General features: G+C 39.6%; 1 protein-coding gene across 1 annotated transcript in view; it reads right to left on the reverse strand.

The window, feature by feature from the left end:
- Positions 1-27,772, reverse strand: part of LOC147596769 (rapamycin-insensitive companion of mTOR-like) — a 63,820-nt gene that overhangs the window by 13,512 nt on the left and 22,536 nt on the right. Inside the window, exons 13-25 of the mRNA XM_086769517.1 lie at positions 27,235-27,434; positions 24,966-25,092; positions 18,057-18,221; positions 17,526-17,602; positions 17,336-17,414; positions 14,654-14,763; positions 14,433-14,520; positions 13,552-13,644; positions 12,468-12,574; positions 11,577-11,806; positions 9,735-10,761; positions 5,051-5,228; positions 3,677-3,761 (exon numbers count right to left, since the gene is read on the reverse strand). Of these exons, the coding sequence (XP_086625643.1) occupies positions 3,677-3,761; positions 5,051-5,228; positions 9,735-10,761; positions 11,577-11,806; positions 12,468-12,574; positions 13,552-13,644; positions 14,433-14,520; positions 14,654-14,763; positions 17,336-17,414; positions 17,526-17,602; positions 18,057-18,221; positions 24,966-25,092; positions 27,235-27,434 (2,566 nt within the window). The remainder of the gene's footprint in view (positions 1-3,676; positions 3,762-5,050; positions 5,229-9,734; positions 10,762-11,576; positions 11,807-12,467; positions 12,575-13,551; positions 13,645-14,432; positions 14,521-14,653; positions 14,764-17,335; positions 17,415-17,525; positions 17,603-18,056; positions 18,222-24,965; positions 25,093-27,234; positions 27,435-27,772) is intronic.

Here is a 27,772-nt window from a genome sequence, read left to right on the forward strand (position 1 = left end):
TTCCAGGCACTGATAGGGAGCACAGGATATGTTTCCAGCCATCCAGTAGTTGCTTCCACCATTGTAAGCACATGGCGCTTGCCTTGGCAAGTTTGTGAGAGTGTAATATAAATATGGAGAGGCCTGCTAAATTTATTATATTTCAGCCATCACCCTCCATACCACAGAGGCTTTAACCACTTGGCTTGCTTAATTGCAGCGCATGTTTCACATTCATGGATAACCTGTGCAATAGTGTCCATGGTCAAGTCCACCCCTTGCCTTGATCACGAGCCCATTTGTATGTTGTCTCTCTTCCCTGATGGCCTGAGGTATCATGGGCCCACCGAGCTAAAAATAATTCACCCTTGTGCTGCCAGTCCAGATCCACCTGAGCCACTTGAATCTTAGCAGCCTGATCCACTTGCTGGTTGTTTTGATGTTCTTCAGTGGCTCGACTCTTGGGTATGTGGGCATCTATGTGACATTCTTTTACAACCAGTTTCTCTAACCGGGCAGCAATATCTTGCCACAATGTGGCAGCCCAGATGGGTTTGCCTCTGCGCTGCCAGTTGCTCTGTTTCCATTGCTTTAACCATCCCCACAGAGCATTTGCCACCATCCATGAGTCAGTGTAGAGATAGAGTACAGGGCATTTTTCTCATTCAGTGATGTTTAAAGCCAGCTGGATGGCTTTCACCTCTGCAAACTGACTTGATTCACTGTGGTGGTAGCAACTGGCACCTGTTGTTCTTCAACCTTCAGCAACCCCACAATGGAAGGATCCTCTGACAGACCAGACAAGGTAGACAACTGTATGATTTCCTCCATCTCCAAAGCACCTACACCCAAAGCCCACCAGTACCTTTTTGGGTCCTTGAAATATCCACTCCTGAGGTAATCCATACCAAGAATGCATGGAGCATCTGGGCCAGTCACAATGGGCTGCTTTTGCCACTCATTCCCAGTCAGACTCACTTCTGCCTCCAATACACTCAGCTGTTGGGATCCTCCTGTCACTCCAGAAATACAAATGGGTTCTGCCCCTTTATAGCTTGATGGCATCAAGGTACATTGTGCACCAGTATCTACTAGAGGTTTATACTCTTGTGGGTCTGACACAGCAAGCCATCAGACCCACGCTGTCCAATAAACTCAGTTGTCCCTCTCCTCCACCTGGCTGGAGACAGGGCCTCTCTAATCCTGGCCACAGTATTCATTGTTCATTTCTTTTAAATATGCATCAGAGGTCCCTTTGAGAGGTCAGAAGTAAGGCTATTCCTTCTACTCTGCCTATTGGAGACTGGAGCAGCAGCTTTCCAGGGAGAACGTCTATTTGCAATTGTTTTTCCCCACAGCTCACGTACCCATGTCTCTAGGGCCAATGTAGGTTTCCCATCCCACTTCCTCATGTCCTCTCCTTGGTCACACAAGGTACACCACAGGGTACCCTGCCACATGTACCATCTCTCGAGTGGGGAAATGTTTACTTCTAATAGCTGAAATAGTGGCCTGTACCAGTGGGGAATGGGACGTATCCTCTTTGAATTGCTGGAACTCCCGGGACAGTTTCTCCACAGCCGAGACACAGGCCCATAGGGACAAGGACAGACTTTCTTCATACTGACAGAGTTGCCCAGCCAGTTCATCCTCTGTTTGTTCCTCTCTGTCTTTCCAGGTCATAACTGCCAATGAGTTGGCATCTGACAATCATGCACTACAAACGAACTTCTGCCACATTGGTCGTGTGCACATGACTTCATCTGGATCCTCGGATAACTGCTCATTGTCCAGTTCATCATAAATGACCTCCAGCACAGCTAATTCCCTCAGGTACTGGATGCCCCTCTCCAGGGTGGCCCACTTGCCTGGGTGACATATTACAGCCTCCTTGAAAGGATACCTTTCCTCCACACCTGACAGGAGTCCCTTCCAGAGGCTGAGAGCTGGTGTCCCTTTTCCCATTGCTTTGTCAATTCCCCCTTCTCTAGAAAGGGATCCCAGCTGCCTAGCTTCTCTGCCCTCTAATTCCAGGCTACTGGCCCCATTATCCCAGCACCAGAGCAGCCAGCTGACTATGTGCTCACCTGGATGATGGCTGAAATCTTTTCATATGTCTTGCAGCTCACTCAGGGATAGAGATCAGGTGGTTACTGTCTCATTTATGAGTTCTTCCTCTGAGGAAGAGGAAGGGTCCACCTGCTGAGCTCTTCCTTGGGGTAAAGCAGGTAATTCTTCCTCTTCCTGTCTTTGTCATGGCCCTGCTTCAGAGCAGTCTGCCTCCTCACTGACAGGGCAGTATGCTGCTTCCTCCTGCTCCCTCTTAGGAGAAATTTCTTCATCCCTTACCATACAACCTGACTTCTGCTTCTGAGTTTTCTTGCATACAGGGACAACTGACACCAGCACAGGTTCATTCTCTGATTCAGCTGCAGTGCCTGTTGCTGGGGTTTGAGTAAGCTACAGTGCAGGTCAGTCTGTTTTCCCTTTCTTTCTCTTGAGGGGGCTGCATAACATTGAGCAGTGTTTGGTAGATACTGGCCAGGGCCCAGCACAGTAAGTTGTGCCTCTTTAGAGTAGCCACAACAATTTTTTTCTTCAAATATTCTGTTACTTTATCAGGATACTCTAGTTGATCAGGACTAAAATTCCAAACCATGGGAGGTGAAAAGTTTTCTAGATACCTGCCCATGTTCTCCCACATGCCATGCCACACATGACTATCTCGCCTCAGGGCAGATCTCTGGAGGATATTCCTAAAAAGTGGTTTTGTAACCCTGAACAAGGCTTGGCACGCATTCAAGAGACACAGCAATAACATCACACTGCCTTGAATATCCCCCAGATATTCAAAGTTCTCAAAAAGTGTTGTAACTGCCCTGAAGGTGAAAGAGTGGGGGAAATCATCCGCATACAGATACCAACTTATCTTTAAGGCCATTGATGTTACCATATAAATTGATATTGTATAGTACAAGAAAATGATAATTCTCATCATTTCTCCCTGAAGTGATAAACAGCATCACCAGGAACATGTAGTACATATAACAGCATAGACAACACAACAACATGACCAACCATTGCAACATCATGACCAGCAATTAATAACCTATACAATAAGTGCATATAAACAAATTTGTTTCAAGCCACTCAAGTCGGATCTGTGGTTATCTCAACCCTTCGTGTCCCACATTGGGTGCCAAAATAACTGTTGTAGTTTAGCCCAGCTAAGGACCAAGCTACAGTGTCTTACTCACTCCCCCCACCTCCAGTGGGACAGAGAGGAGAATTGGTAAAGAAAAGGCAGCAAAAACTCATGGGTTGGGAGAAAACAAAAAATAAATTTAAGAGAAATAACAGAAGAAAACAAAACAGAGATGGAAAACAAAAATAATACAAGAGCTCACAGCAAATCCCAATGCCCAGCTTCCTCCCAAGTAGCAGGAGGCTCCCCTCACCACCCTCCTCACCTATATACTGAGCATGATGTCACATGGGATGGAATGGCCCTTGGGCTGATTTGGGTAAACTTACCCCAGCTGTAAGCTAATAAGTAACCTAGCCCAGCTGTGTCCCCCAGCCACAGGGGCCACCAGCTCCCCTTCTCCTCTCAGCTCAGGTGAGTGTTAACTCTATCCTAGCCAGAACCAGGACACCCACCCCATACAAACGTTCAGAAGAGGAACAAAACCAATACCTCCTGTATCAGGTGCAAAGACCCTAGCTCCACAGTCATCAAATGCAGGTGTGGTTTTCTTCTGGAAATATGGAGTTTCCTTTATCTGGAATATTCAAGTGAAAGTTAAAATTAGCACAGGTGATAATTATATACAAAGGGAAAATAGATATTTTTTAATGAGGAAATAAAATGTTGTCAATTTTTTACTTCAGGGAAAAGATCTAATTGGAGGAGAAAATTAAGTATGGGCTCCTGAGTAGTAAAGAAAAGCCAATGAGAAAAACATACATTTGTGAATGAACATTTATTAAGCAAGGCTTATGAACAGTAAATTGTAAAACATATTGGTGACAGACTGTAAGGAAACCACTGACTCAGAAGTGGCTATTAATGATCTGTCCACAAGCACTCTACAACACTGGAGATCTCAGGAAAGTAGAGCAAAACCACCCAGGACATCCAAAACGTTGTCTGTAAGATGTTGCGGACTCAAGACATGTCTCAACTCTACAAAAAGAGTCGAGAGAAAAGAAGTGAGGCAACATAAACATGCCATAAAGGCTGTGGAGAAGAGAGAAATAAAATAGTCATTTCATAAAGGGGAAATAGAAGCAGGTATGATGGAAAAATCTTGCCTTTGCTCTAGCTTTAGTAATTTTTTTTGAGATTATTAAGAAAATAATTTGGGTTTGAAAGGCAAAGACTAAGTAAACTAAAGATAAGGAAGCCACTGATTTACCTTTGACATAGACCATGTCCTCTTTTTGATAATTAGGTAACAGAATATTAAACATTGTGATGCATCAGTTTGTTAGATGGGAATGTGTTTTAACTAAGTAGAGAGAGGAAGGCAATTGATAAGACACTTAAGATTATCTGTTTTAACTAAAGAAATATATCTGTGAGGTTAAGTAAAGACTATAATTTAATGCTATGATGATAGATATACAAATAAAGTAATATTAAATCAACATCACAGTAGCAGAAATCATGGTAGCAGGAAGTTTACTGTGGGATTATGCACATCATTTATGGTTGACCAATGAACATATCAATTAGTTTGCTAAAGAGATATTAACAAGTGTCCACAGACTATGCCAATTTTAGTATAAAAGCTAGCTGTCAGCTAAAAATCTTATGACAGGATATTTATGCTACCACTGTTTAACACACTTCTAACCTAGTCTGTCATTATTTGCCTAATAATACAAAACAGACTAGCACTTTTCTGTAAACAGGGTTAGAAAAATTCTTGTTTTCCAAAATGCATTTCTTGGAAGTACTACATACTGTTTTCCTCATTTCTGTTTATCTAATCTATTCTGATGATAATGCAACACCTAATGGATTCATTTGCATTTTCATACTGGAAGGTAGTTATCACATACATACCTGAAATATTTCATTGATATCCACTGGGAGAGCAAGGCCAATGTAATCATCAGAGCTACCATATGTAGCATTAGAAACCATGGAGCGAACAGAGGAGGAACGCTGAAGCGTGTTTTGGTTAATAGGACTTAATAAATCTTCTTTATCTAACGAAGCATAACTTAAAGCTTTCATGAATCTGTAACATTGAAATAATAAATCACAATCTTGGTAAATCTCTCATTCTGGCACATTACAAGTAAGAAGGGCTGCTGACACAAAGACTATCCTCATCTTCCCATTGTAGAACCCAGAGCTTGTTACTCTGTGAAGTTACAGCTATAAACTTACCGCTTTTGTTCTGTCTCATGTTGTATTGCATGGTTTGACAGTTCCCCGGGTAAAAATTTGTGATTCTTTTTTTTTTTTTTTTTAAAAGTCCTGGGATAGGGACTTGAAAGATAGCCAAGGTTTCCAACCCTTTAAAAACATTAATTTTCTCCAACTTACTAGGCTTTGAAGATTTACAGCCCAGACACAGTCAGTAAAAATTTAGGCTTTTCAACTGCTAACGCAGAGCTTGAGCCTGCTAGGTACCAGAGATGCGAGCAAGAAACATTTTTTTCCTGTATTCGAAAGGAGTCACCCACTGGGTCACCCAAGCCTGGAAGAAGAATTTGCTCAACATGAACAAAGAACAAACTTGAACCTGCACAGTGAGCAGAGCTTATTGTGACAAGCAGCCTGAAGAACAAAGAAAGAAAAAGGTTGGGAAAGAGACAGGAGAGAAGAGGCTGAAGAACACTTTCTCAGTGCTGATCAGAGTCCTGATGATGGATATTTCTCATTTGGCCATCTCTCATTGAAGATAAAAACCTATGAATGCTTTCTGCTAATCAACCTAAGTAGATGGTCTATGCAGTGGATTAAAGCTTCCTAGTAAAAAGAGACACTCCTCAGAAACAGTAAATTTTTAGAATCATAGAATGGTTAGGGTTGGAAGGGACCTTCAAAGGTCATCTAGTCCAACCCCCCTGCAAGGAGCAGGGACATCCCCAACTAGATCAGGTTGCTCAGAGCCTCATCCAGCCTGGCCTTGAACATTTCCAGGGATGGGGCTTCCACCACCTCTCTGGGCAACCTGGGCCAGTGTTCTACAACTCGCATTGTAAAAAACTTTTTCCTAATATCCAATCTAAATCTACCCCCCTCTATTTTAAAACCATTACCCCTCGTCCTATCACAACAGGCCCTACTGAACAGCCTCTCCCCATCTTTCTTGTAGGCCCCCTTGAGGTATTGGAAGACTGCTATCAGGTCTCCCCGGAGCCTCCTCTTCTCCAGGCTGAATAGCCCCAACTCTCTCAGCCTGGCCTCATAAGAGAGGTGCTCCAGCCCTCTTATCATCTTCGTGGCCCTCCTCTGGACCTTCTCCAACTGATCCATGTCCTTCTTGTGTTGGGGGCTCCAGAACTGGACACAGTACTCCAGGTGGGGTCTCACCAGGGCAGAGTAGAGGGGCAGAATCACCTCCCTCAGCCTGCTGGCCACACTCATCTTGATGCAGCCCAGGATGAGGTTGGCCTTCTGGGCTGCAAGGGTGCATTGCCTGCTCATATTGAGCTTCTCATCCACCAGCACTTCAAGTCCTTCTCCTCAGGGCTGCTCTCAATCCATTCCCTGCCCAGCCTGTATTTGTGCCTGGGATTGCCATGACCCAGGTGCAGGACCTTGCACTTGGCCTGGTTGAACTTCATCAGGTTGGCACAGGCCCACCTCTCCAGCCTGTCAAGGTCCCTCTGGATGGCATCCCTCCCTTCCAGCATGTCGACGGCACCACACAACTTGGTGTCATCGGCAAACTTGCTGAGGGTGCACTCTATCCCACTGTCCATGTCACCAACAAAGATGTTGAACAGGGCCGGGCCCAACACGGACCCCTGAGGGATGCCACTCGTGACCGGTCTGCACGTAGACATTGAGCCACTGACCACCACTCTCTGAGTGCGGCCACCCAGCCAACTCCTTATCCACCGAGTGGTCCGTCCATCAAACCCATGTCTCTCCAGTTTAGAGAGAAGGATGTCATGCGGGACAGTGTCAAAAGCTTTGCACAAGTCCAGGTAGATGATATCCGTTGCTCGTCCCTTGTCCACCGATGCCGTCACTCCGTCATAGAAGGCCACCAAATTGGTCAAGCACGATCTGCCCTTGGTGAAGCCATATTGGCTGTCACCAACCACAATATTTTAATAATTTTATTATAACTTAATATTTTATTATATTACTGCAAGTTATTATACATTGGAGGTTAAGTACAGTGAACATTTTATTTCTTGAGCTGAACTTTCTGCCTTGGAAATAATTTTCTATTTTTTTTTTTGTTTTAGATGGGCAATTAAAATGTCTTCTAATCCATAACAGCTTAACAGATTTATACAGAGATAAAAATAAATTGTTATGGTTTGACCACGTGTTGTTCAAGACATTATTATGCAATGGGAATGTGCAGAACACAGATTATAGGACATCAACAGTTTTCTTGCTACTAATTCTGACCAATGCTAATTACAGTAGCAGTGGACTTGCAGTAAAACTCAAGCCATACTTCAAAACCCAGAGTTACCAATTGCATTAGTTATGTCATAATTAAGCATTCTATAATTACTCTCAATATAAAGATATATGTATTAATCCTAAACATTTGTCCCTGCGTCTCCTGGAAAAGCTGACAGATATATCATTAGTAGTGATAAACACTGATAAGTTTTCATGAAATCATGTCTGCAGGATTTGAGACATGTACCTTAACATTTTTGGTTGGTCTTTAGAGACAGAGATGGAAAATTTAGCCTCACAAAATAATTTGTGCAAAGAAATAAGCTTTTCAACCTTTTGAACCAATGGAACAACTAGAAACATCACTGAAGTCAAATCACAGCTGCTACTTGCTATGAACACTTGAATTTGTGCATGAAGCATGAATCAAAGAAAATTTTCTAGAGACTGACAGAAGAACGGCCTTAGAAGACAAAAAAAAGGACAGAATATTTATTTCCAACTTATTACTTAAACAGCAGTTAAAGACAATATTTAGCTGGAAGTAGTAACATACTCTGAAATTAAGAGGACCACAATTATTCAGTGGGGATACTCAGATGTAACTAGTAAGAAAAATATATACTAGTTTGACATAGCCTTTCTAATCAATTATATCAGTAACCAAGACAATCTTTCGTAACACATACATCTGCAATTTTTTAACCTTCTCAGAGATACGAGCACTCCAGTCATTTCAGTTCAATGTTAAACAGGTCAGCTCAAATCCTCGCACCTAACCACTGACATTAAGACATCATGAACAGATAAGCACCAGGAATGCTGTTAGTATTACACTGTATGTTGAGTCTCAGGATCAAAGTCCACTGCAGCAAGACTGCTTTTCATATCAAGGGCATGACTGCAAGGAACAGTACAGCATGACTACAACCACAACAGAATCTGTACTGCTACTGAAATGACACTGATTTGTTCCTGCATTAGCACAGGAAACCAGAGACAGAGCAAGGAGCAGTACCTTCTGATTTCCAGGATGGTGCAGCTTAATTACTAAATCATCCCTAATTTAATCAGCACACTCAGTCTAGTTCTAACTTGATTGAACAAAGGGAACAAAACTTATCTTTTATGGCATCTTTGCAGAATCATGTGAAAATTTAAAGAAATTCATGTTGCTCTTAATAGGAAGGAAACTAGTACTAATAAACAGGCACTATAGACACTCAACTGGGTATGTGGATTGAAATTCAAGGACCAGGCATTTGCTCTTCTTTGCAGTAAGGAAGAGACTAATGTGTTGATAACTTCTCCCCTTTCTCTCATGTGACACAGGATATTTAGGTAAAAACAGAGATAGAAAGCATCTCTTCCCTTTCAATAGTAATCTAAAAATCCAATCCACTAGCTAAAAGTTGATTTGAAAGGAAAAGTTTGGTAAGTAGAAGAGCTTTTAAGAGAAAGTAGTTAAGCACTAACTATAGCTGCTGGGAATAGCATCAATGTCATGAGCTAGGTATCTTATATAACTATCCAATTAGTCTTCAGAAGAGCTAATATTACTCAAAAATAAGGATGTGACACTACAATCTAAAAATAAACCCTATGAGTAAAATCTTTGCTCTATTGTAGCTAAGAAGCCAAACTCACATTCATATCAGTGGTACTAGTATCGCACCACTGGACTCAATGCCACAGTGAATACAAATATAGCATATTGACAGGAATCCCTGTCCTAAAACCTCACCAAGTGACATTGAGAATATTCTCTTCTGAAATACAGCTCTGATTGCATGAGCAATTTTGTGTGATTGTAACTTTAGTAACGTTAGCAGTGCAACTGCATTTAAATAATTTAAAAGTTAAACAGGAAGCAAATGTGATAGAAGGAAACATACTCCTTTGTCACTAACAGCATTAAAGGGGCTGAGCACAGCTATGAAAGTTGGTCTTCTCTGACAGCAAAGTCCAGCCTTCTTATTAGCCTATTATTCTCCTAATATTGGTACTGCTTTCAGAAAAGTTATGAATCATTCTGCAACAACTGTCACTTTTAGATTAAGTTGGAAAAAATATAAGAAAGATACTTTTCTTATTTAATTGCTCTTACAGCTTTGAAGTAAGAAACAAGCATATTATAATCTCTTACCGGCTTGGGGTCAGCCGAGAATCCATGCTGCCAGACTTCATGGTAATAGTGTCAGTAAACAGCACGTCCTTTGCTGGAGATGCTAGGGCTTCTGAGTGAGACAATGAAGGATGCATTCTCTGCTGTTGTAAGCGTTTTAGTGTAGCATAGCCAAAGGCATCTCGAGAACTTGCGTAGCTAAAGTTATAGTCCACAAGACTTCTTATTGTAGCAAGAGAAGGAGCCTTAAGAGACTGGGCTCTTCGAGGAAGTGTATGAGAAGACCCTGGTGGTACCAGGGATACAGAGTTGGATTTTGAGAGAGGCAGGTGGTTAGACTGTGGTGTTGAACAGTGACTTGGTTTAACTGTTTTTGTGCTTACCACAGTACTCAAACTTCCGCAGTCAGTATCTACATTTGTAGTGTCCATGCCTACAGTCTCTCTTGAAGGGCTAGAGCTCATTGAGCTTATGCCACTTGTTGTAGTATCTGTATTAAAACTTAAGCTACGACTCTTGAAACGTGTTTGTGTAGTACCATTTCCTATTAGCCTTTCTCTGCTTGTGTTTTCCTGGTGAATTTCATTTCCTAGACCTTTTGGCAGCTTCAGATCATTTTCTCCAATACTTGGGGTATTATCAGTATCTTCCATCTGCTTACTTCCGACAAAAGAAGTTTCTAATCGTAAAGTCTGGATTTTAGGAACTCTGAAAATGGAGTTGAATTCTTCCCCAGCAGGAAAGTCTATGCTACTGGAAAGTTCTGTTACAGTATGATTTTGCCTCAGGCCTGATTTACTGTCAGATGTCAGCTTTCCTCCTTTTGGATCACTGCTACTTCTATGTTTTTTATTAGGTAGAGTAAGAGAGTTTAGGATGTGATTTTTCACAAGTCTGCCAGAAGAAAAAAAAGGAAAGGGACTACGGTCTTTGTCCTTTGAAGGCCCAGGTCTGTCATAAAATATTTGTTCTGCATCTTCAGTAATATCTAAGAAGAATGTACTAGTGGAAGTACTACCAAAACGGTCATCCTCCATTATGAACATACCTGAAATTATATGAGACTGTCACTGAAAATGGACATTTCTTTAAAGTGTATAAACTATGTTGCAAAAAAGTAAGCAATTCTATAAAAGCTAAAATGGGAGACTGTGTGTTTTACCACAATTTTAATTCAACATTATTTCTGCATAACTTAGTACTGTAAATTAAGTATCTTCAGGAGTACCTGAGCTGAAGATCTCATTGCTTCAAAAGAAAAGGCACACGATCTTATTTCAGTGCAAATATCCAGCTACTAGGATTACAACTGATGCACTCTTTTAGTGGTATCTAAATATGGTATATTTCTGGATTTAAATTCCAAATATCAATAACAAAATTAAAATATATTAGATACACAAAATATACAAGAATTTAAATACAGCAATACTGTGTGTATATATATATATATGTGTGTGTGTGTATACAGAGAATATATATTCTAAATATTCCTTTATTCCTTTGAGGACAAACAAGTAAATGTATCTTTATATTTAAAGTATGGAGATTTCTGCAGGGTATTATAGCAAGCTGCCATAACTTGACATGAAAAAACTATTAACTTATTCTAATATTAAAATTTCTTATTTCTATACCAAATGTATATCTAAGACACTGTTCTCTTCCCTCTCACTTGATTATGTCTCTCTGAATGCAAATAACTGTCCCCTGGCTTGCACTCTTCTTTCTTGCAATAGCACCTTTAAATCATTCGCCTGAACCTCATCCTGCCAAAAAGTTGGTAAGAACACCAAATGCTGTTTTGTGGTGGGTTTTTTTTTTGTTGTTGTTGCTTGCTTGTGGTTTTTTGTTGTTACTTACATGAAGGCGTAGATTCACTTTCACTGTTATGCCTAGAACTGGTGGACTCGGAGTTCAAGCTAAGAGTACTGCGTATAGAAGAAAGTTCATTGCAGAGCTGCTCCATGTCATCAGGGACCACTGGCCAAGGCTGTCTACGACTGTGTCTCACTGCATCCCAGTTATGATGCTTCAAAATGTCACATCCTTGTTTAGTTTTGGCTATTAGACCAAGTGTGTAGACACAGGTTCTGTATTTAATGTATATATATAGAAAAAAAGAGCAACAATAAAAGCATCTAATTTAACTAAACTTATTTCTCTCTTGAAAGGAAACAGTTTCAAAACAATTCAGCAGAAACTTCACAAAATTGCCAAATAGGTTTTTATTCCTGATTTTTATTTGTAAATCAATGGAATCTTGAGAAATGCTCTAAAACACCTGAGAACAATACACTACTAAAAGGTAAAAAATAATTATTACAAGAGCCTGATACATAAAGTAGAAAAGTATAATTTTTTTTAAAGGACAAACATTAATGCAGTAGCAGTATTAGGCAAAAGATCACCTATGTTTTATTTAAAGATTCAAAAAAGATACTGAATAAAAATGATGGAATAATAAATTGATTCCAACAGAGATATAAGTAGCAAATATTTTAATTGTTTTTTTTTAAAAAAAGGAAAAAAGTAGTATGTATCTTTTTTCATAGGTTTCATTTGCTTACTGCATGTTCTTTTAGATTTCCTATACAACTCTGAGATTTTATAGGACTGAGATTGATCAATGATCTTTAATAACTGATTTGCAAGTAAGTGGCAAAACTATATTCATCTAAATTAGGTAAGGCTATTTGAAAACCTACTGGAACTACCATCTGTAAATTTTATGTATAAATCAGATACACATACCCTCTAATGGAGAGAACCTCACAATGTTGCGCAAGTGCCATTATATTGGGAATTACATTCTCCTCTTGAAGCAAGTTAAGGCCCCAATTTGATGATCCAATATTGCCCTGGAATAAACCAGTTTGTCAAATAAGTTTTGATTTTGATGTGATCTGCAGCACCTTCAGTGTAAAGCTTTTGACATTTTTGTTTGTTGGTGGTACAGTTTCAAGCCATATATTCTCAAAGCAATTAGAGATTTGAGCACCTTTTTTGGCATTTCCTAGTCATATAAATTAAAAAAAAAGGACTTGGGACACTGTATAATACCTAAAACCAGTCACAGTTAACTACTATGTATTCCTCATTTTACCAATTCTACTGGCCAGCAGTATGATCTTGAATTACTCATTTTACATTCGTCTTAAACAAGCATTTTATTACATACCTACAATATCTTTCAGTAATAGTCACCTTGGACAAATGTTCCAAAATAAACTTTGGGGAAGATAAGAAAGAGGCAGACGAACAGTTGAGGTGGCAAAGCAACTTTAGATGTTTAGCTTTGGATAAGCACAGATAATAAGTTTTCCCCATGTTATTCCAAGTACCAGGGATGCCATGACCATATATATTCACACGCATCAACAGTGGCAGCCAACTTTCTTCCACAAAAACTGAATTAGGAACACCACAGTAAATATATTAAAAATAGACCACAGCAAGTGGTTTTGAACATTTGTACTACTGAACATTGGTTCAATAGTAATACTGTTGCTACATGTAGCAATCTGATCTTTTTATTTGGTTTAAAGCAAACAAACAAACAAAAACCCCAACAGCAAAACACACCCACTCCCATCCCCTAAAAAAACAAACACTCAAAAGAGACAAAGTGACTATTAAAAGACTCAGAACGAAACAGGTGTAGTGAACAATTTTCATCTGAAAGTCCAGTTAAGGTACTTTACACTAACTTGGAAAGTCATATACATTGATAAAAATCCTAAATAATGATTTTAAGGAATTTTGTTTAGTTATTTCAAAATCAAGAGTCATAACAGAACTCTAACAGCTGCAAAAATATTATAAATCTATTACTAACCAAGGCCCAAAGGGCTGCTTTCAGCTGCTTAATTCCTTCCCACTTATCCAGCATTGGGGAATGAACAGTGTAACTTAGATCTGTAACAATATTCTGAAGGAGAAAAACAGAAGAAAAAAAAATATTCAGTTGAAAATTAAAAGGAGATCTCAGTAAAACAGGTTCTCTTGCAGTTTTAATAAAGGTAAAGTGCTAATTTAATGTACCCCTAAAGTAAAATAGTGTTAGTTCTAGCATAATAACCATAAATTAACAGCAATGGTAATGCAGGTAGAAAATTTTGAAATTACCGCTGACTGCATTAGGTTAATTCAGATTTTACAAAGATAACAGATTCATCAGATTAATATGCTACAATATATAAGCTTTGTCTTGAACTTGTCAACCATTATATACAATTAATTACACCATCCTGCAAATCCACATTAAAAGTCAGTTTATTTAAGCAACTATGAATTGGCTTAGGGTTTGTTTTCTTAGCTCTTCAGGATATTAGAAAGAAGATTTTATTCCCTCAACTCCAGGTTTTGTATGCATAAAAGGATAGGTACAGTTTTACTTGTCAATATACAATTCACTCACACACAGACTGAAAAATTATTTCTATTGGTGAGTTGCCTTCCATTCTAAGATTTTGCTAGTAATTTTAAGAAAAACGTTACAAGGTATTTCTCTGATATTTCAGTGGTCAGGAAGGAATTTTACGTGAGACTAGATGGCAAATACTGTCTTCAAAACTTCTTGGCCCCACGTAACTTGAGACTTTCATAATCTACTTATTTTGCAATGACTGCTTAAACGTCATCTCTTTTAAAACATATTTTTAAAAGGTTACAATACTCATTAAAATCTTTCAAGTTATAAACAGTTATTATCCTCACCTGAGACTCCAATAAATGGCATCCTGTTTTATGGTGCACCAGTTGGCCATAAAGGTGAACTGGCAGGTAGACATGTGGTCGCTGTAATCTGGCAGAAAGAGAAATCATATGTTTTCCTAGGAATTCTGAAACTTTCTTTTAAAATAAATTACACTGTAGTGTAATGCAGTGAGTTACTCTTGAGTTTTTTCAGACGAAGAGGATTCTTTTGGAGAGTTTACCTTTGGTTGCTCCAACGAACATAGTTATCACCATCAACAGGTTTGTGATAAGTTGTAAGTGCTTCATTAAGTTGTTCTTCAATCAATTCAACATACTTTAAGTTATATTCCTAAAAGACAACAAAAGGTTGACAAAATACATTTAGGTGGTTAATGTTTTTATAATATGGTACTTTAAGGAATGAACAATTGAAGTGCTCTTTAAAGAAGAGCTGAATTTCTTTATAATTTGAAGGTGAGGCTCACCAAAATTACTGCACTTCATACATGCAATGAGTTTGCAGAGAGTCAACAACTGATTCCATAATTATTGCAGTGAATTTGTTAAAAAAAAGAAAGAAGGAAATACTTCATATCTGACTAAGCCAAATAATCTCAACAGATTGTCATGCATTTCAGTATTCCTAGAAAATTGACAGCTTATAAGTTAGTAAAAAAATTGCCTAAAAGCCAACAGGAACGAGACCAAGCACTTATAATCAATTATAAAAACAAAGTAACATATGAAGAGTTTTATTCTAGTCACGACAATGATGCACTTTTCTTACTTTTCTTAATGGGTTTTGCGTTCCTATTTACTTCCTAACAGCATAAGCTAATTCTATCTTCATGAGCTCTAGATTTAACTTTAATTAGCAACAACTAATACCAATTGTTCTCAGGGTACCCAGCCCAAAGAGCTGGAAGACAGAGACAGGAAGCAGAATGAAGCCCCCGTAATCCAAGGGGAAATGGCTAGCGACCTGCTACACCACTTAGACATAAAGAACTCTATAGGGCCGGATGAGATCTGCCCAAGGGTAGCGAGGGAGCTGGCGGAAGTGCTCATCAAGCCACTCTCCATCATTTATCAGCAGTCCTGGCTAACCAGGGAGGGCCCAGCTGACTGGAGGTTAGCAAATGTGACACCCATCTACAAGAAGGGCCAGAAGGAGAATCTGGAGAACTACAGGCCTGTCAGTCTGTCCTTGGTGCCGGGGAAGGTTATGGAGCAGATCATCTTGCATGCCATCACATGGCATGTACAGGACAACCAGGAGATCAGGCCCAGTCAGCATGGGTTTATGAAAGGCAGGTCTTGCTTGACCAATCTGATCTCCTTCTATGACAAGATGACCTGCTTAATGGATGTAGGAAAGGCTGTGGATGTTGTCTACCTGGACTTCAGTAAAGCCTTTGACACTGTCTCCCATAGCATTGTCCTAGAGAAATTGGCAGCTCATGGCTTGGACAGGTGTACTCTGCACTGTGTTAAAAACTGGCTGGATGGCCAAGCCCAGAGAGTTGTGGTGAATGGAGATAAATCCAGTTGGCAGCTGGTCACAAGTAGCGTTCCCCAAGGCTCAGTATTGGGGCCAGTCTTATTTAATATCTTTATCAATGACCTGGGTGAGGAGATTGAGTGCACCCCCAGTAAGTTTGCAGACAACACCAAGTTGGGCAGGAGCGTCGATCTACTCGAGGGTAGGAAGGCTCTGCAGAGGGACCAGGACAGGCTGGATTGATGGGCCGAGGTGAACTGTATGAGGTTCAACAAGGCCAAGTGCCGGGCCCTGCACTTGGGTCACAACAACCCCATGCAACGCTACAGGCTTGGGGAAGAGTGGCTGGAAAGCTGCCTGGCAGAAAGGGACCTGGGGGTGCTGGTCGACAGCTGGCTGAACATGAGCCAGCAGCGTGCCCAGGTGGGCAAGAAGGCCAACAGCATCCTGGCCTGCATCAGGAAGAGTGTGGCCAGCAGGAGTAGGGAAGTGACCATGCCCCTGTACTCGGCACTGGTGAGGCCGCACCTCAAATACTGTGTTCAGTTTTGGGCCCCTCAGTACAAGAAGGACGTTGAGTTGCTGGAGTGCATCCAGAGAAGAGCAGTGAAGCTGGTGAAGGGTCTGGAGCACAAGTCTTATGAGGAGTGGCTGAGGGAACTGAGATTGCTTAGTCTGGAGAAGAGCAGGCTGAGGGGAGACCTCATTGCTCTCTACAGCTACCTGAAAGGAGGTTGTAGGGAGGCAGGTGTTGGTCTCTTCTTCCAAGTAACAAGTGATAGGGCAAGAGGAAACAGCTTCAAGTTGTAGCAGGGGAGGTTTAGATTGGATAGTAGGAAAAATATCTTCACCAAAAGGGTTGTCAAGCATTGGAACAGGCTGCCCAGGGAAGCAGTTGAGTAACCATCCCTGGAGGTATTTAAAAGATGTGTAGACGTGGAGCTTAGGGACATCGGTTTAGTGGTGGACTTAGTAGTGTTAAGCTAACAGTTGGACTTGATGACATTAAGTGCCTTTTCCAATCTAAGTGGTTCTATGATTCTATAACCAGAGGTGACAGGCATCTTGAAAAGTAGTATTCCTTTCCACACTTCTCTAGATAAAACCTTACACAACAACCTATTTTGAAAAGTCAGTAAGTCACTACAGTCCTGAAATATTTTCTGGAATATCAAAATTATATAAAAGGTCTGAGTAAATCAAAAGCACACATTTTAAGAGCAGCTATGGAACTCTTAAGTCCCTGTCAGCCTTTTTCAGCAAAATCATAAGTCACTGGGGGGGGGGAAGTATTGGTATTAGCAATAGAGATATATGAATGTACACTATTTTTAATAATCTTTGACCTTCTAAACCTGTGTATTCATACCCTTGCTCCTCCTAATTTCAAGTGAATGCACACATTTATTCTTAGTATTACCTTTTGCCACTTTTCCATTTGTTTTGTTACATAACCTCTTTCATTTAGATATGAAAATCCTTTTGGAATGGACAGAAATCTGTAAAGTAACATCAGACAGTCAGTACTCCATTTAAATCATATGATTTGAATAAAGATAAACACTTATTGTTTCCACAGTGTAAGGTCAAACAGCATATTCAACGTTTACCTTAGGAGCAGAAGCAAACCTTTGTCTCCAAGGTGAGAAAGAGCTGGTTTCATTTGGATAAGGGCATGAAGATTGGCCTAAAATAATTTAAAATGCATAAAGAATATACAGGCACTATATAATTCTGAAAAGTATAACAATTACAACAGTCTGCCAGCAATGAGGCAGTAAGTTTTTTTTACAAAAAGAAGTATGAAACAGCACTAACCTCATCCTAATATTATCCACTTGAAGTACTGTCACTAATATATATCCCCTTTACAAAAAGTGTAACGATCGAAATAGCTGAATTATTCTGAATTAATATTTAAAAGTAATCACAATCCAAAAGTTCACTTTTTTTTGGTCATTAATACTGCAGTATTTTCAGTAAGGGGTCTATAAACTATTATGAAGTCCATCAATGACAATCAAGAAAGGAAATAATCAGTAGCTTCTTGCATACTTTTACTTTACTACTGGGGGAGAGGGTGGGGAACAGTTTACAGAGTAGTATACCAAAAAGAAGTTGAATATGGAAAGAACGCTCACCTTGTCTTCACATGCCTCATCTAGAATATCAAGTGCCTCAGAAGAAATAGTTTTATTTTTATCATGTAACTGGGTCACCAATAACTCAATCCCCCAGTTGCTGAAGAACTCTACATTTGCTCTCAGTAATACTCTTAAGTGTTTTGTTGCATACAGCCTACAGCTCTGCAAAAGTAAGGAAAATACTTTTTTGAATGGAAGAAAAATAGATGATGTAATTAATGATTTATCACTTTAAAAATACATTTCAATTACAATATTTTATAGCAAGTAACTGCAATGCATTAAAGTAACCTTAATGCATTAAAACTACAGTCTACTTGAAAGATATATCTATCTTATTCAAAAGGGAAATTTGAATCTGAGATGACAAATAATCTGGTCACTGCAAGTCTCCTTGGAAAGCCCTTATCAATTACTCATTCACTGTGATGGTACCACACAAATTCATCAGGACATGCAGGAGAAATACCTTGTAAATGACCAGTGCAATTGCATATGCTTTCATGTATGTAATGTTTTGAAAAATACTTTAACAAGCAAATCTTAGAACTTCTTGGGAATTTATTTCCCAAAAGTATCTGATCTTCAAAGCTCCTCAGAAAACCTTCTAATATAAAATTCTTATCTTCTGTAATAAGACAGTTTCCCAACACTTAGTTTACTACTATGAATTTCTTTAAATGACAGGAATGAAGTACCTTGTCAGTTCCTGTACTGCTGTTCAAAACTTGCTGAATAAACATTATAAACTGATTAACATAAATTTAATTAGAAAAATTACATGCAAAATAGAAACAAACAGGCTTAATCTACAAGAATTTGTTCTGGACTAAGCATAGAACAACCCTGACAGTGTACGCTTACTGGGAAAGGAGTTATCTTTACTTAGACAAGTATAGTTATAAAAGACAAAATCAGGTGCCCATATCTTTCTTCAGGTCTTCAGTCCTTACACCTTTAAGGCTATGATAGCTATAACCAAATAAATTTCCTATATGTTAAAATCTAAATTATCTGTGTTGGGATGCATGTGAATATCTGTACTCTAAGAGATAGGTGAGTTGGTCCCAGTTGGACAGCACTACCTTGGTTAACAGTATCTTCTGTTTTTTTTTTTTTTTTTTTTTTCTCCAGAAATACTTGGCAAGCAGGACTTGAAAGAAAATGGGAGTAAGAAATGTGAATGTCCACAGTTCATTTCAAAAACCTTGTCTCATTATTTCAACTTCAAGTATCATGTGCACATTTCTATTTGTTCAATACAGAGGCTTATTTTTTGGAGGGGAAGTGAGAACGACATAACAAAAGTACCAAGAATGACTGTGTCAACAGTGATTCACAACTCTGATCTAGGCTGCACAACCATTTTGAAATGGCTTGCATCTCATTAGTGGTATGCCTTGTATGTGGAATAGATGACAAGCAGCATACTTATTAAAAATGAGAACGAAAGCTATTATGCCAAAATGATCACTTGATCTAGATGTTAAGCCTACAGAATAACACAATAATGTGAAACCAGAATTCAGTGTCATGTAGTTCAAGTGTTAAAATTTGTCTATAAAGAATCATTGTTACTGCTATAACTATACTGAATGGGATACAGAGAACAAAAGATAATAATCTTCACTTCCTGAAATACTTCCTGAACATGAATTAATTTATCCAGATAGCTAGTGCAGAAATAGCACAAATTTTATTTTCTGTTTGAAGAAGGAAAAGATGAAGCAAAATCCTGGAATGTTTTTACTTTTGATGGGAACCGAAAGGAAAACCAGCATAAAGGATATCTGAGGAAACAGGCATTCCTCACTTTCCCCCAAGCATGAACTACATGAAAACAAAGCCCTGTACTATATCTGTCAGAAGATTCTTACTTTTAATAGTAAAGGTTTTTGTGACCCAAGTGATGATGCAAGTCAGAGGTCGCTAAGCTCAGCTGATTACATACAGCTCAGCATAGATGCCAGTAGATATAGGATAAATCAACCTCTTAGCCACCCATGAAGATAAAAGGTTATGAACTGCAACACTCGGGGACGTACTGGCTACACTGCTGCTTCTACCATGAGCTGACAGAAAGGCAGCTGAGGTAGTATTGATTTGCTTCAGCATGAATGATCAAAGCGCATCTGGAAGTAGGTTAAGATGTGCTTCTGTTTCATTGATCTGCAAAGATATTGCTCTGTAAATGTTTTTGTTGCATAGTCACCCCCCAAAAAAGCTACTCTCCCCTTCTAACGCTAAGCTGACTAGAGAAATTACTTTTCCTTGTTCAAGACACTCATTAACAAATGGCTAACAGACCTGCTTCACAGCTCTGGATAGCTGTAAAAGATGTATGAGGCTATTAACCTCAGTTAACCCCATGAAAAAGAGCATCTTCAGCTCTTGAAATAAACAGATACTAAAAATAAGTATTTCATTAAAAAACATCAAGGAATTAAAATTTCTGAAGGGAAGAAGCATTACTGGAGGTGGTCTTTCTCCCTTACAAAACACAGCTTTTTAGAAGTTATGCCCAATTCCACACATTGTTATTGCTTTTAAACATAATTTAGAAGCCAGAGGCATCATACAGAATCAAAAATCACAATTTGTCTTCTGGATTCTGAATAAATACAAACCATTCCATAGGCATTTGCTTACTACACAGGCTCCACTCATCCTACCAGGTCCTCATCAGAAGTCCTTGAAAAGGAAAGGTGGAAGGGCTTGCAAGTGCCTTATTTGAATTGAACTGCATGTTCATTTTTAATCTTAGGATTCACTTGTCCAAGGTGCCAGAATTTCAGTTCTGGTAATATTAAAAAATATATTCTCCCTATGGGATAGAGTGGTATAAACTGCACCAAGTTTCAATTTTTCCCTATCACGCTTGCTAAATACAAAGGAGTAAATCTTTGTTTGCTGTTGACAATGTTGCTGTTTCAGAATTCTAGATCATAAACCCCAGAAAATGGCAGATACCTTCCCCTAACATCTAAGCAGATGTACTTCCAAATTACAATTTGTCCTCAAAATCTCATCAGTTCAGTTTCCACCATAAGAATGTATGCAGCTGGGCACATGTAAAACAGGAAAATAATTTCTTAAGGAAGGAAATAAGTTTTATTTAAGTATGAAATCATCAGGGGTTGATCATAGAATCATTAAGGTTGGAAGAGACCTCCAAGATCATCAAGTCCAACCATCAACCTAACACCACCATGCCTACTATACTATGTCCCAAAGTGCCACATCTACATGTTCTTTGAATACCTCCAAGGATGGTGACTCCACCACTTCCCTGGGCAGCCTGTTTTTTTTTTTTCTGAAGAAATTTTTCCTACTATCCAATCTAAACCTCCCCTGCTACAACTTGAAGCTGTTTCCTCTTGCCCTATCACTTGTTACTTGGAAGAAGAGACCAACACCTGCCTCCCTACAACCTCCTTTCAGGTAGCTGTAGAGAGCAATGAGGTCTCCCCTCAGCCTGCTCTTCTCCAGACTAAGCAATTTCAGTTCCCTCAGCCACTCCTCATAAGACTTGTGCTCCAGACCCTTCACCAGCTTCACTGCTCTTCTCTGGATGCACTCCAGCAACTCAACGTCCTTCTTGTACTGAGGGGCCCAAAACTGAACACAGTATTTGAGGTGCGGCCTCACCAGTGCCGAGTACAGGGGCATGGTCACTTCCCTACTCCTGCTGGCCACACTCTTCCTGATGCAGGCCAGGATGCTGTTGGCCTTCTTGCCCACCTGGGCACGCTGCTGGCTCATGTTCAGCCAGCTGTCGACCAGCACCCCCAGGTCCCTTTCTGCCAGGCAGCTTTCCAGCCACTCTTCCCCAAGCCTGTAGCGTTGCATGGGGTTGTTGTGACCCAAGTGCAGGGCCCGGCACTTGGCCTTGTTGAACCTCATACAGTTCACCTCGGCCCATCAATCCAGCCTGTCCTGGTCCCTCTACAGAGCCTTCCTACCCTCGAGCAGATCGACACTCAAATTGATCAACACTTATTGATGCAAATGTAGATCCATTTCTCCTGGCTGAGACAGTCCATTCTATTTGTGCTTTTCTTTTAGACCAAAAATACAAAATATTTCCTTATGAATTTCAAGCAAGTCAACTAATTCAGGAAACAAAACGCTCTGAAGTGGTTTTATCCATCCCTCTGTGTTCAATACATGCCACAAAGGAAGTCAGGTTCTATTTAAGTGGTTCAAACAGTAAATTTACCTTCTTTTCTAGTATCCTGATAGCACAAGATTCATTTACATTTGTGATGAACAAATAAGATTTTATTTTTAAATATTCCTTAAATGTGTTATCATAAATACTTTAAAAAAAAATAATTGAAGGGATTCTCATGGTACTGCAGAGTACAAAAATCAGCTTTCTCCAAGGAGTTCCACCTCAACATCTGTCAAGGTTTGGCATTAAATACTCATGGTAGTACCAGTGAAGCCTATTAAAATTCAGATAATGATCTCTAATCCTTTACACAATCCCAAACAGACCAGAACTGAAATGGGTAAACCTGGGGGCTTGTCACTGTTTAACCCTGGCCAGCAACTAAGCACCACAAAGCACTCACGCACTTCCCCCCTGGTGGGATGGGGAGAATTGGAAGGGTATAAGTGAGAAAACTCATGGGTTGAGATAAAAACAGTTTAATAATTAAAAAGAAATTAAAAAAAAAAAAAAAGGAAAAGAGAAAAAACAACAGAGAGGAAAATAAAATACAAGTGATGCAAAAGAAAACAATTGCTCACCACCGACTGATGCTCAGCCGGTACTCAAGCAGCAGACCCCCCACCAACCTCCCTCCCAGTTTTATTGCTGAGCACGAATATCCCTTTGGTCAGTTGGGATCAGCTGTCCCAGCTGTTTTCCCTCCCAACTTCTTGTGCATCCCCCAACCTACTTGCTAGTGGGGCGGTGTGAGAAGCAGAAAAGGCCTTCATGCTGTGGAAGCACTGCTCAGCAGTAACTAAAACATCCCTGTGTTATCAACACTGTTTCCAGCACAAATCCAAAACATAGCCCCATAAAATCTACTATGAAGAAAATTAACCGTATCCCAGCCAAAATCAGTACAGGGCTCTACAAGCTTTCTTAATTTCTAAGGTGCCAGAGAGTGACGTCTATCCTCCTCACATCCGAAGTACAAGAAGTGTTTACTACCCATTGTTCATTAAACTGAACTAGAAATAGTGTCACAGCAGTGGCTCTCAACTGCTTTCTGGCTTTGTATATGCTTGGGACAATATGTTCAGACAGTATCTGCACCCCACTTCAAGTCAGTCTGCTTATAGCTAGTGATACCTGTATCAGAGTTGTATATATTCTGTCTTGTGTGTGTCCCATCCTCCCCTCTCCAATTAAAAAAAAAAAAAAAAGTCAGTCTTTATAGAATGTTTGGAAGATGATCAACCCATTCCTACTTACATAAAGCTTCTGCTGTAAGTACTGAATGCTTGAAAGTGTTTGGAAAAATCTCTCTCAAAACAGAATTTAAGTCCTCATACCTTAGATATCAGGATCAATAAATCTTTCCCAAAATCTAAACCACAAAACACTAATTCATAATAAAGTGCCTAAAATTATCTGTGGAATTGTATACCTCATTGAGAAGACTGTGACAGCATGCCTAGACTTTTTTCCTAATTGTTAACTAGCTGCCTTTCGAATAAACTGAAATGCTGGAGTGCTCTTCCCCCTTGTACAGCCTCTTTTTATGAAGGAAAAATAGCCGGGAAGTGGTGGAGGGGGCCAGTACCCATTGACATAAAATTTCAACAGAAATAGCTAAATGAAGTTCCACTGTCTAAACTGCTCTTAACCAGCAGTTATTTAACAGGAGCTTAGAAGTCTAATAAATATACAGGCATGTGTCCTCACAACATATGAATTTCTATTTCCTTGCTCAGACGAGGCATAAAACACCTTTGAAGAAAGGATATCAAAGTCATAACTTCTTTGAAAGATTACTTAAAAATCAGTCAGTAGAGAGTCTTACCCTCTTCTTTCAATGAGGCATTCCTTCAACCCCAACTATCTTTCTTACTTTCAGACTACTCTCTCTACCTATAAGAATCATCACATCTTTGCTAGTCTCAGAGAAATATCCTTAATTTCTTTCTTTCCCTCACCTCTTCCTAAATATGAGATATTTAAAGCTAGTGTCTACCTTATTCCCTCTTGTATCCACTCTAGAGTATACTCTGCTTTGTCCAAGCGACAGAGAAATAGCTCTCCCTGAAGTACTACTGAAAGTTCTTTCCTAGTTAGATTTCAACTTAGTAACTGTCATTTCCCTGACATTAACACCTGCTTGTCTACTATATTACACCTGATTGATTTATCTTTTCTTAAAGGCTCAACAGCTTCCTTTCGTAAGTCTGCATCTTATTTCCACTAACCTTTGATTCAGAAGTACAAATCCCAATGCCTATTTTCTGAACCATCTCCTTGTTCCAGGATCTATAGCTTCTACTCAATTCCACCACAGTAATCTCAATCATTAACAAAACGGTATCTATCACTGGAAGGTTAATCTGTTTATTACTGCGAGAAATACACATTTTTGTTTGTGAAAACAATGCCTTCACCATTGATTTAGGATGTCCACTGACCTAAACAATAATGTTATATTTGGTTTATGCGTTTAAAGACTTGAATCCCCTTCATACATGAGAGAAACATCTGTTTGAATGACTTAATTTCCTGAGCACAAATATAATATCAGGTGTGAAGTTCACAGCAAATTCAAAAGCTATATGAGTAGGAGTTTCTTTTCTCTAAATACAAAAATAAAAACATTTCTGCATATATGTTACCTTAAAAATAAAGTCACACACCTTGAATAACAAAATAAACATCTAATGGAAAGAACAATGGAACATGAGTTGAATCCAACTTACATCAGTAGCTGCTGTCAGGATTTTAGAAAGAATGACTCTTGATAACCCATCTCTGCTGTAATCCAAACTAGAAACAATCAATTTTAACAAGTGATCCTGGTTCTTCAAAGAACAAAGATTAAGAAGACTAGGGGGGGAGGGGGAAGAGAATAAAAATTAGTATTTGAACCCACTCAAACCCACTCATTTATTCAATCAATAAACTTAAGTACTCTGAATTAGATTTTCAGTTCTATAAATGCAGAACACCACAAAGTAAGGTCTCATATGAAATTGAGTGACTTTAAACTATTACAGTTGTTAGAGTCAAAGGGAGACCAAATAATGCACTAAACTGCAAGGGAAAAAAAAAATCAAATCAATGTTTTTTATAATTGCTATGTAACAGTTTTGTCAGTATACTTGGATTGGTGACTATGAGTACACAAATAAACGTTAATGAAGCTCTGTGAACAATTCCATATTGTAAAACATTCTGTGTATACAGCTTGCCATAAGGTTAGTTCTATTAATTGTCTAGATTTTATTGTAAATTAAGTGTTCTGTAGCCAATAAAAGATTTGCATTCTAATAAGCAATGAAAACAACTTAAAAAACCACAGTACATAAAAACAACAGAATTTTCTCTTAAAATTTACTGTATTTGAAACAAACTTGCCACTGACCAAATTACTCCCAAAGGAAGGGTCATAGCTTAGCCCCGCTCAGGACCAAGCTATGCAGGTGCTCACTCACTCACTCTCCCCACCCTCCGGGGGAACGGGAAAGAGTGTGAAAAAAAAAATGGAGAAAAAGTCTCAAGGTTTGAGATAAGGACAAGGAGAGATCATTCAAGTTAGCATTATGGGCAAAACTAATTCAATTTATTAACAATAAAAACCAAAGCAAGATAATGCAAAAGAAAAAAACCCCAGATCTTAAGAACAACTTCCCCCCACTCCTCCCCTCTTCCCAGGCTTAATTTAGACTTAATTCCAGACTATCTTCCCACCCACCCCCTCCTCCTGATGAGCATTGGAGGGATAGGGAAATGGGGGTTACGGTCAGTTCATCACACATTGTTTCTGCTGCTCCTTCCTCCTCGGGGGAAGAACTCCTCACATCCCTCCCCTCCCCTCCTTTATGAAACTGCTCCGGCATGGGTCATTTTCCATGGGGTGCAGTCCCTCTGGAATGGCTGCCCCAGCACAGGCCCTCCACGAGCCACAGCCTCCTTCGGGCATCCACCTGCCCCAACATGGGGTCCTCCATGGGCTGCAGGTGGATCTCTGCTCCTCTGTGGACCTCCATGGGCTGCAGGGGGACAGCCTGCTCCACCATGGTCTTTACCACAGGCTGCAGGGGCATCTTGGCCAGGAGCAGCATTACTGCTCCCCCTCCTTCTTCACTGACCTTGGCATTCGCAGCTGTTCCTCCAACAATAATTTCTTCACAATCAGGCTCAGGCAGACGCCTCTTATGTTCTCTTCACATATCCTATCCTCTCCTCTCTTCTCTCGGCCGGGCCAGGCCCAGGCCCAGGCCCAGACAGCCACCCGGCAGAAGGCCAAAGGGTGAGGAGCAACCAGGCCAGCAAGGCTCGCACTTCTGTTTTATTTTCCCCTTCTTAATTACATTATTACACAGGGATTATCACCATCACCAATTGGCTCGGCCCTGTCCAGCTGTGGGTCCGCCCTGGAGCCGGCAGGCTCCATGGGACAAAGGGGAAAGCTTTTAGCAGAAGCTGCCACTGTACCCCCCCCCCTTCCGTTGAGCTACACAAACTCAACACAGGATGGCAAGTTTATTTGTACCTGAACAAAGTTTTGAACTCCACTGCTTCACTCAAATATATTGGACTGAAGTTTAGGTACAACATGCATCATCACATTTCACACACAGTATGATACCTACCAGTTTGTTGGTGGGTTTTTTGTGCCCCCCACCTCCTCCTCTTTTTTTCTTTTAAAAAAAAACATTTCAATACAGTTATCATCCTTCCTGATACTGATTTCTGTCAGATAGTTGTGGACAGGAAAAAGTAAACTGTTTTGTAACACAATCACCCATATCTGTTCAGTAAGACAGACTAAAAGTTTTATTACAAACTAAAAGAGTTCTTAAAATAAACACCCAGAATCTCCCACAACTAAGGATCTTTACTTGAAAACAAATCAAAATAATTTAAAAATTTTTAGCTTTATAGATGGTAGTCCTCATGCACAGTTTATAAGTTTTGCAACAATTATACCTGTAAGCACAATTCAAACAGAATAAAAACACTCACCATTGAAACACATTACATTTTTCAAGCATTTTCACTCCATGAGGGTGACAAGAGAGTGTACCAAAAACAAGAAAGTAGTGCTGGCTAAGGGTATTTAGTAACCCATTATTTTGAAAACCACGGTCAGGTTTCATTCCCGATGAAGAGTTGAGCCAATTTACAATATCTTCAATCAATTCCTCCAGGTAACCTTGTCCATCCTAACAAAACAAAGAGTAATAGCATTTACTAGTAACAGAACTGGGTCTCCTTTACTGAAATCCATCATTTAAAATTTCTTAAAAGGTACAAACACAATACAGATACAAAATAGAAATGCTGTTTGGCAAACACAATTCAGACTAAAGAAAAAGGTTCAAGTCAAATAAAAAGAGTTTAGCTTGGAGACATCTTAGGACCAATTATATTCTTTCCAAGAAAAGAATTGTTCAATGGCATTTTCCTCTGGCCTGAGGCATAAGTCTTCAGTGAACAAGAAGAAAGGAGGCAGAGAAACAAAGGATATATACAGGAAAAAAAAACCTCAAAAAAAAACCCA

Source organism: Chlamydotis macqueenii, chromosome W (assembly GCF_036417535.1).
Source record: "Chlamydotis macqueenii isolate bChlMac1 chromosome W, bChlMac1.mat, whole genome shotgun sequence".
In the NCBI taxonomy this organism is placed as follows: Eukaryota; Metazoa; Chordata; class Aves; order Otidiformes; family Otididae; genus Chlamydotis; species Chlamydotis macqueenii.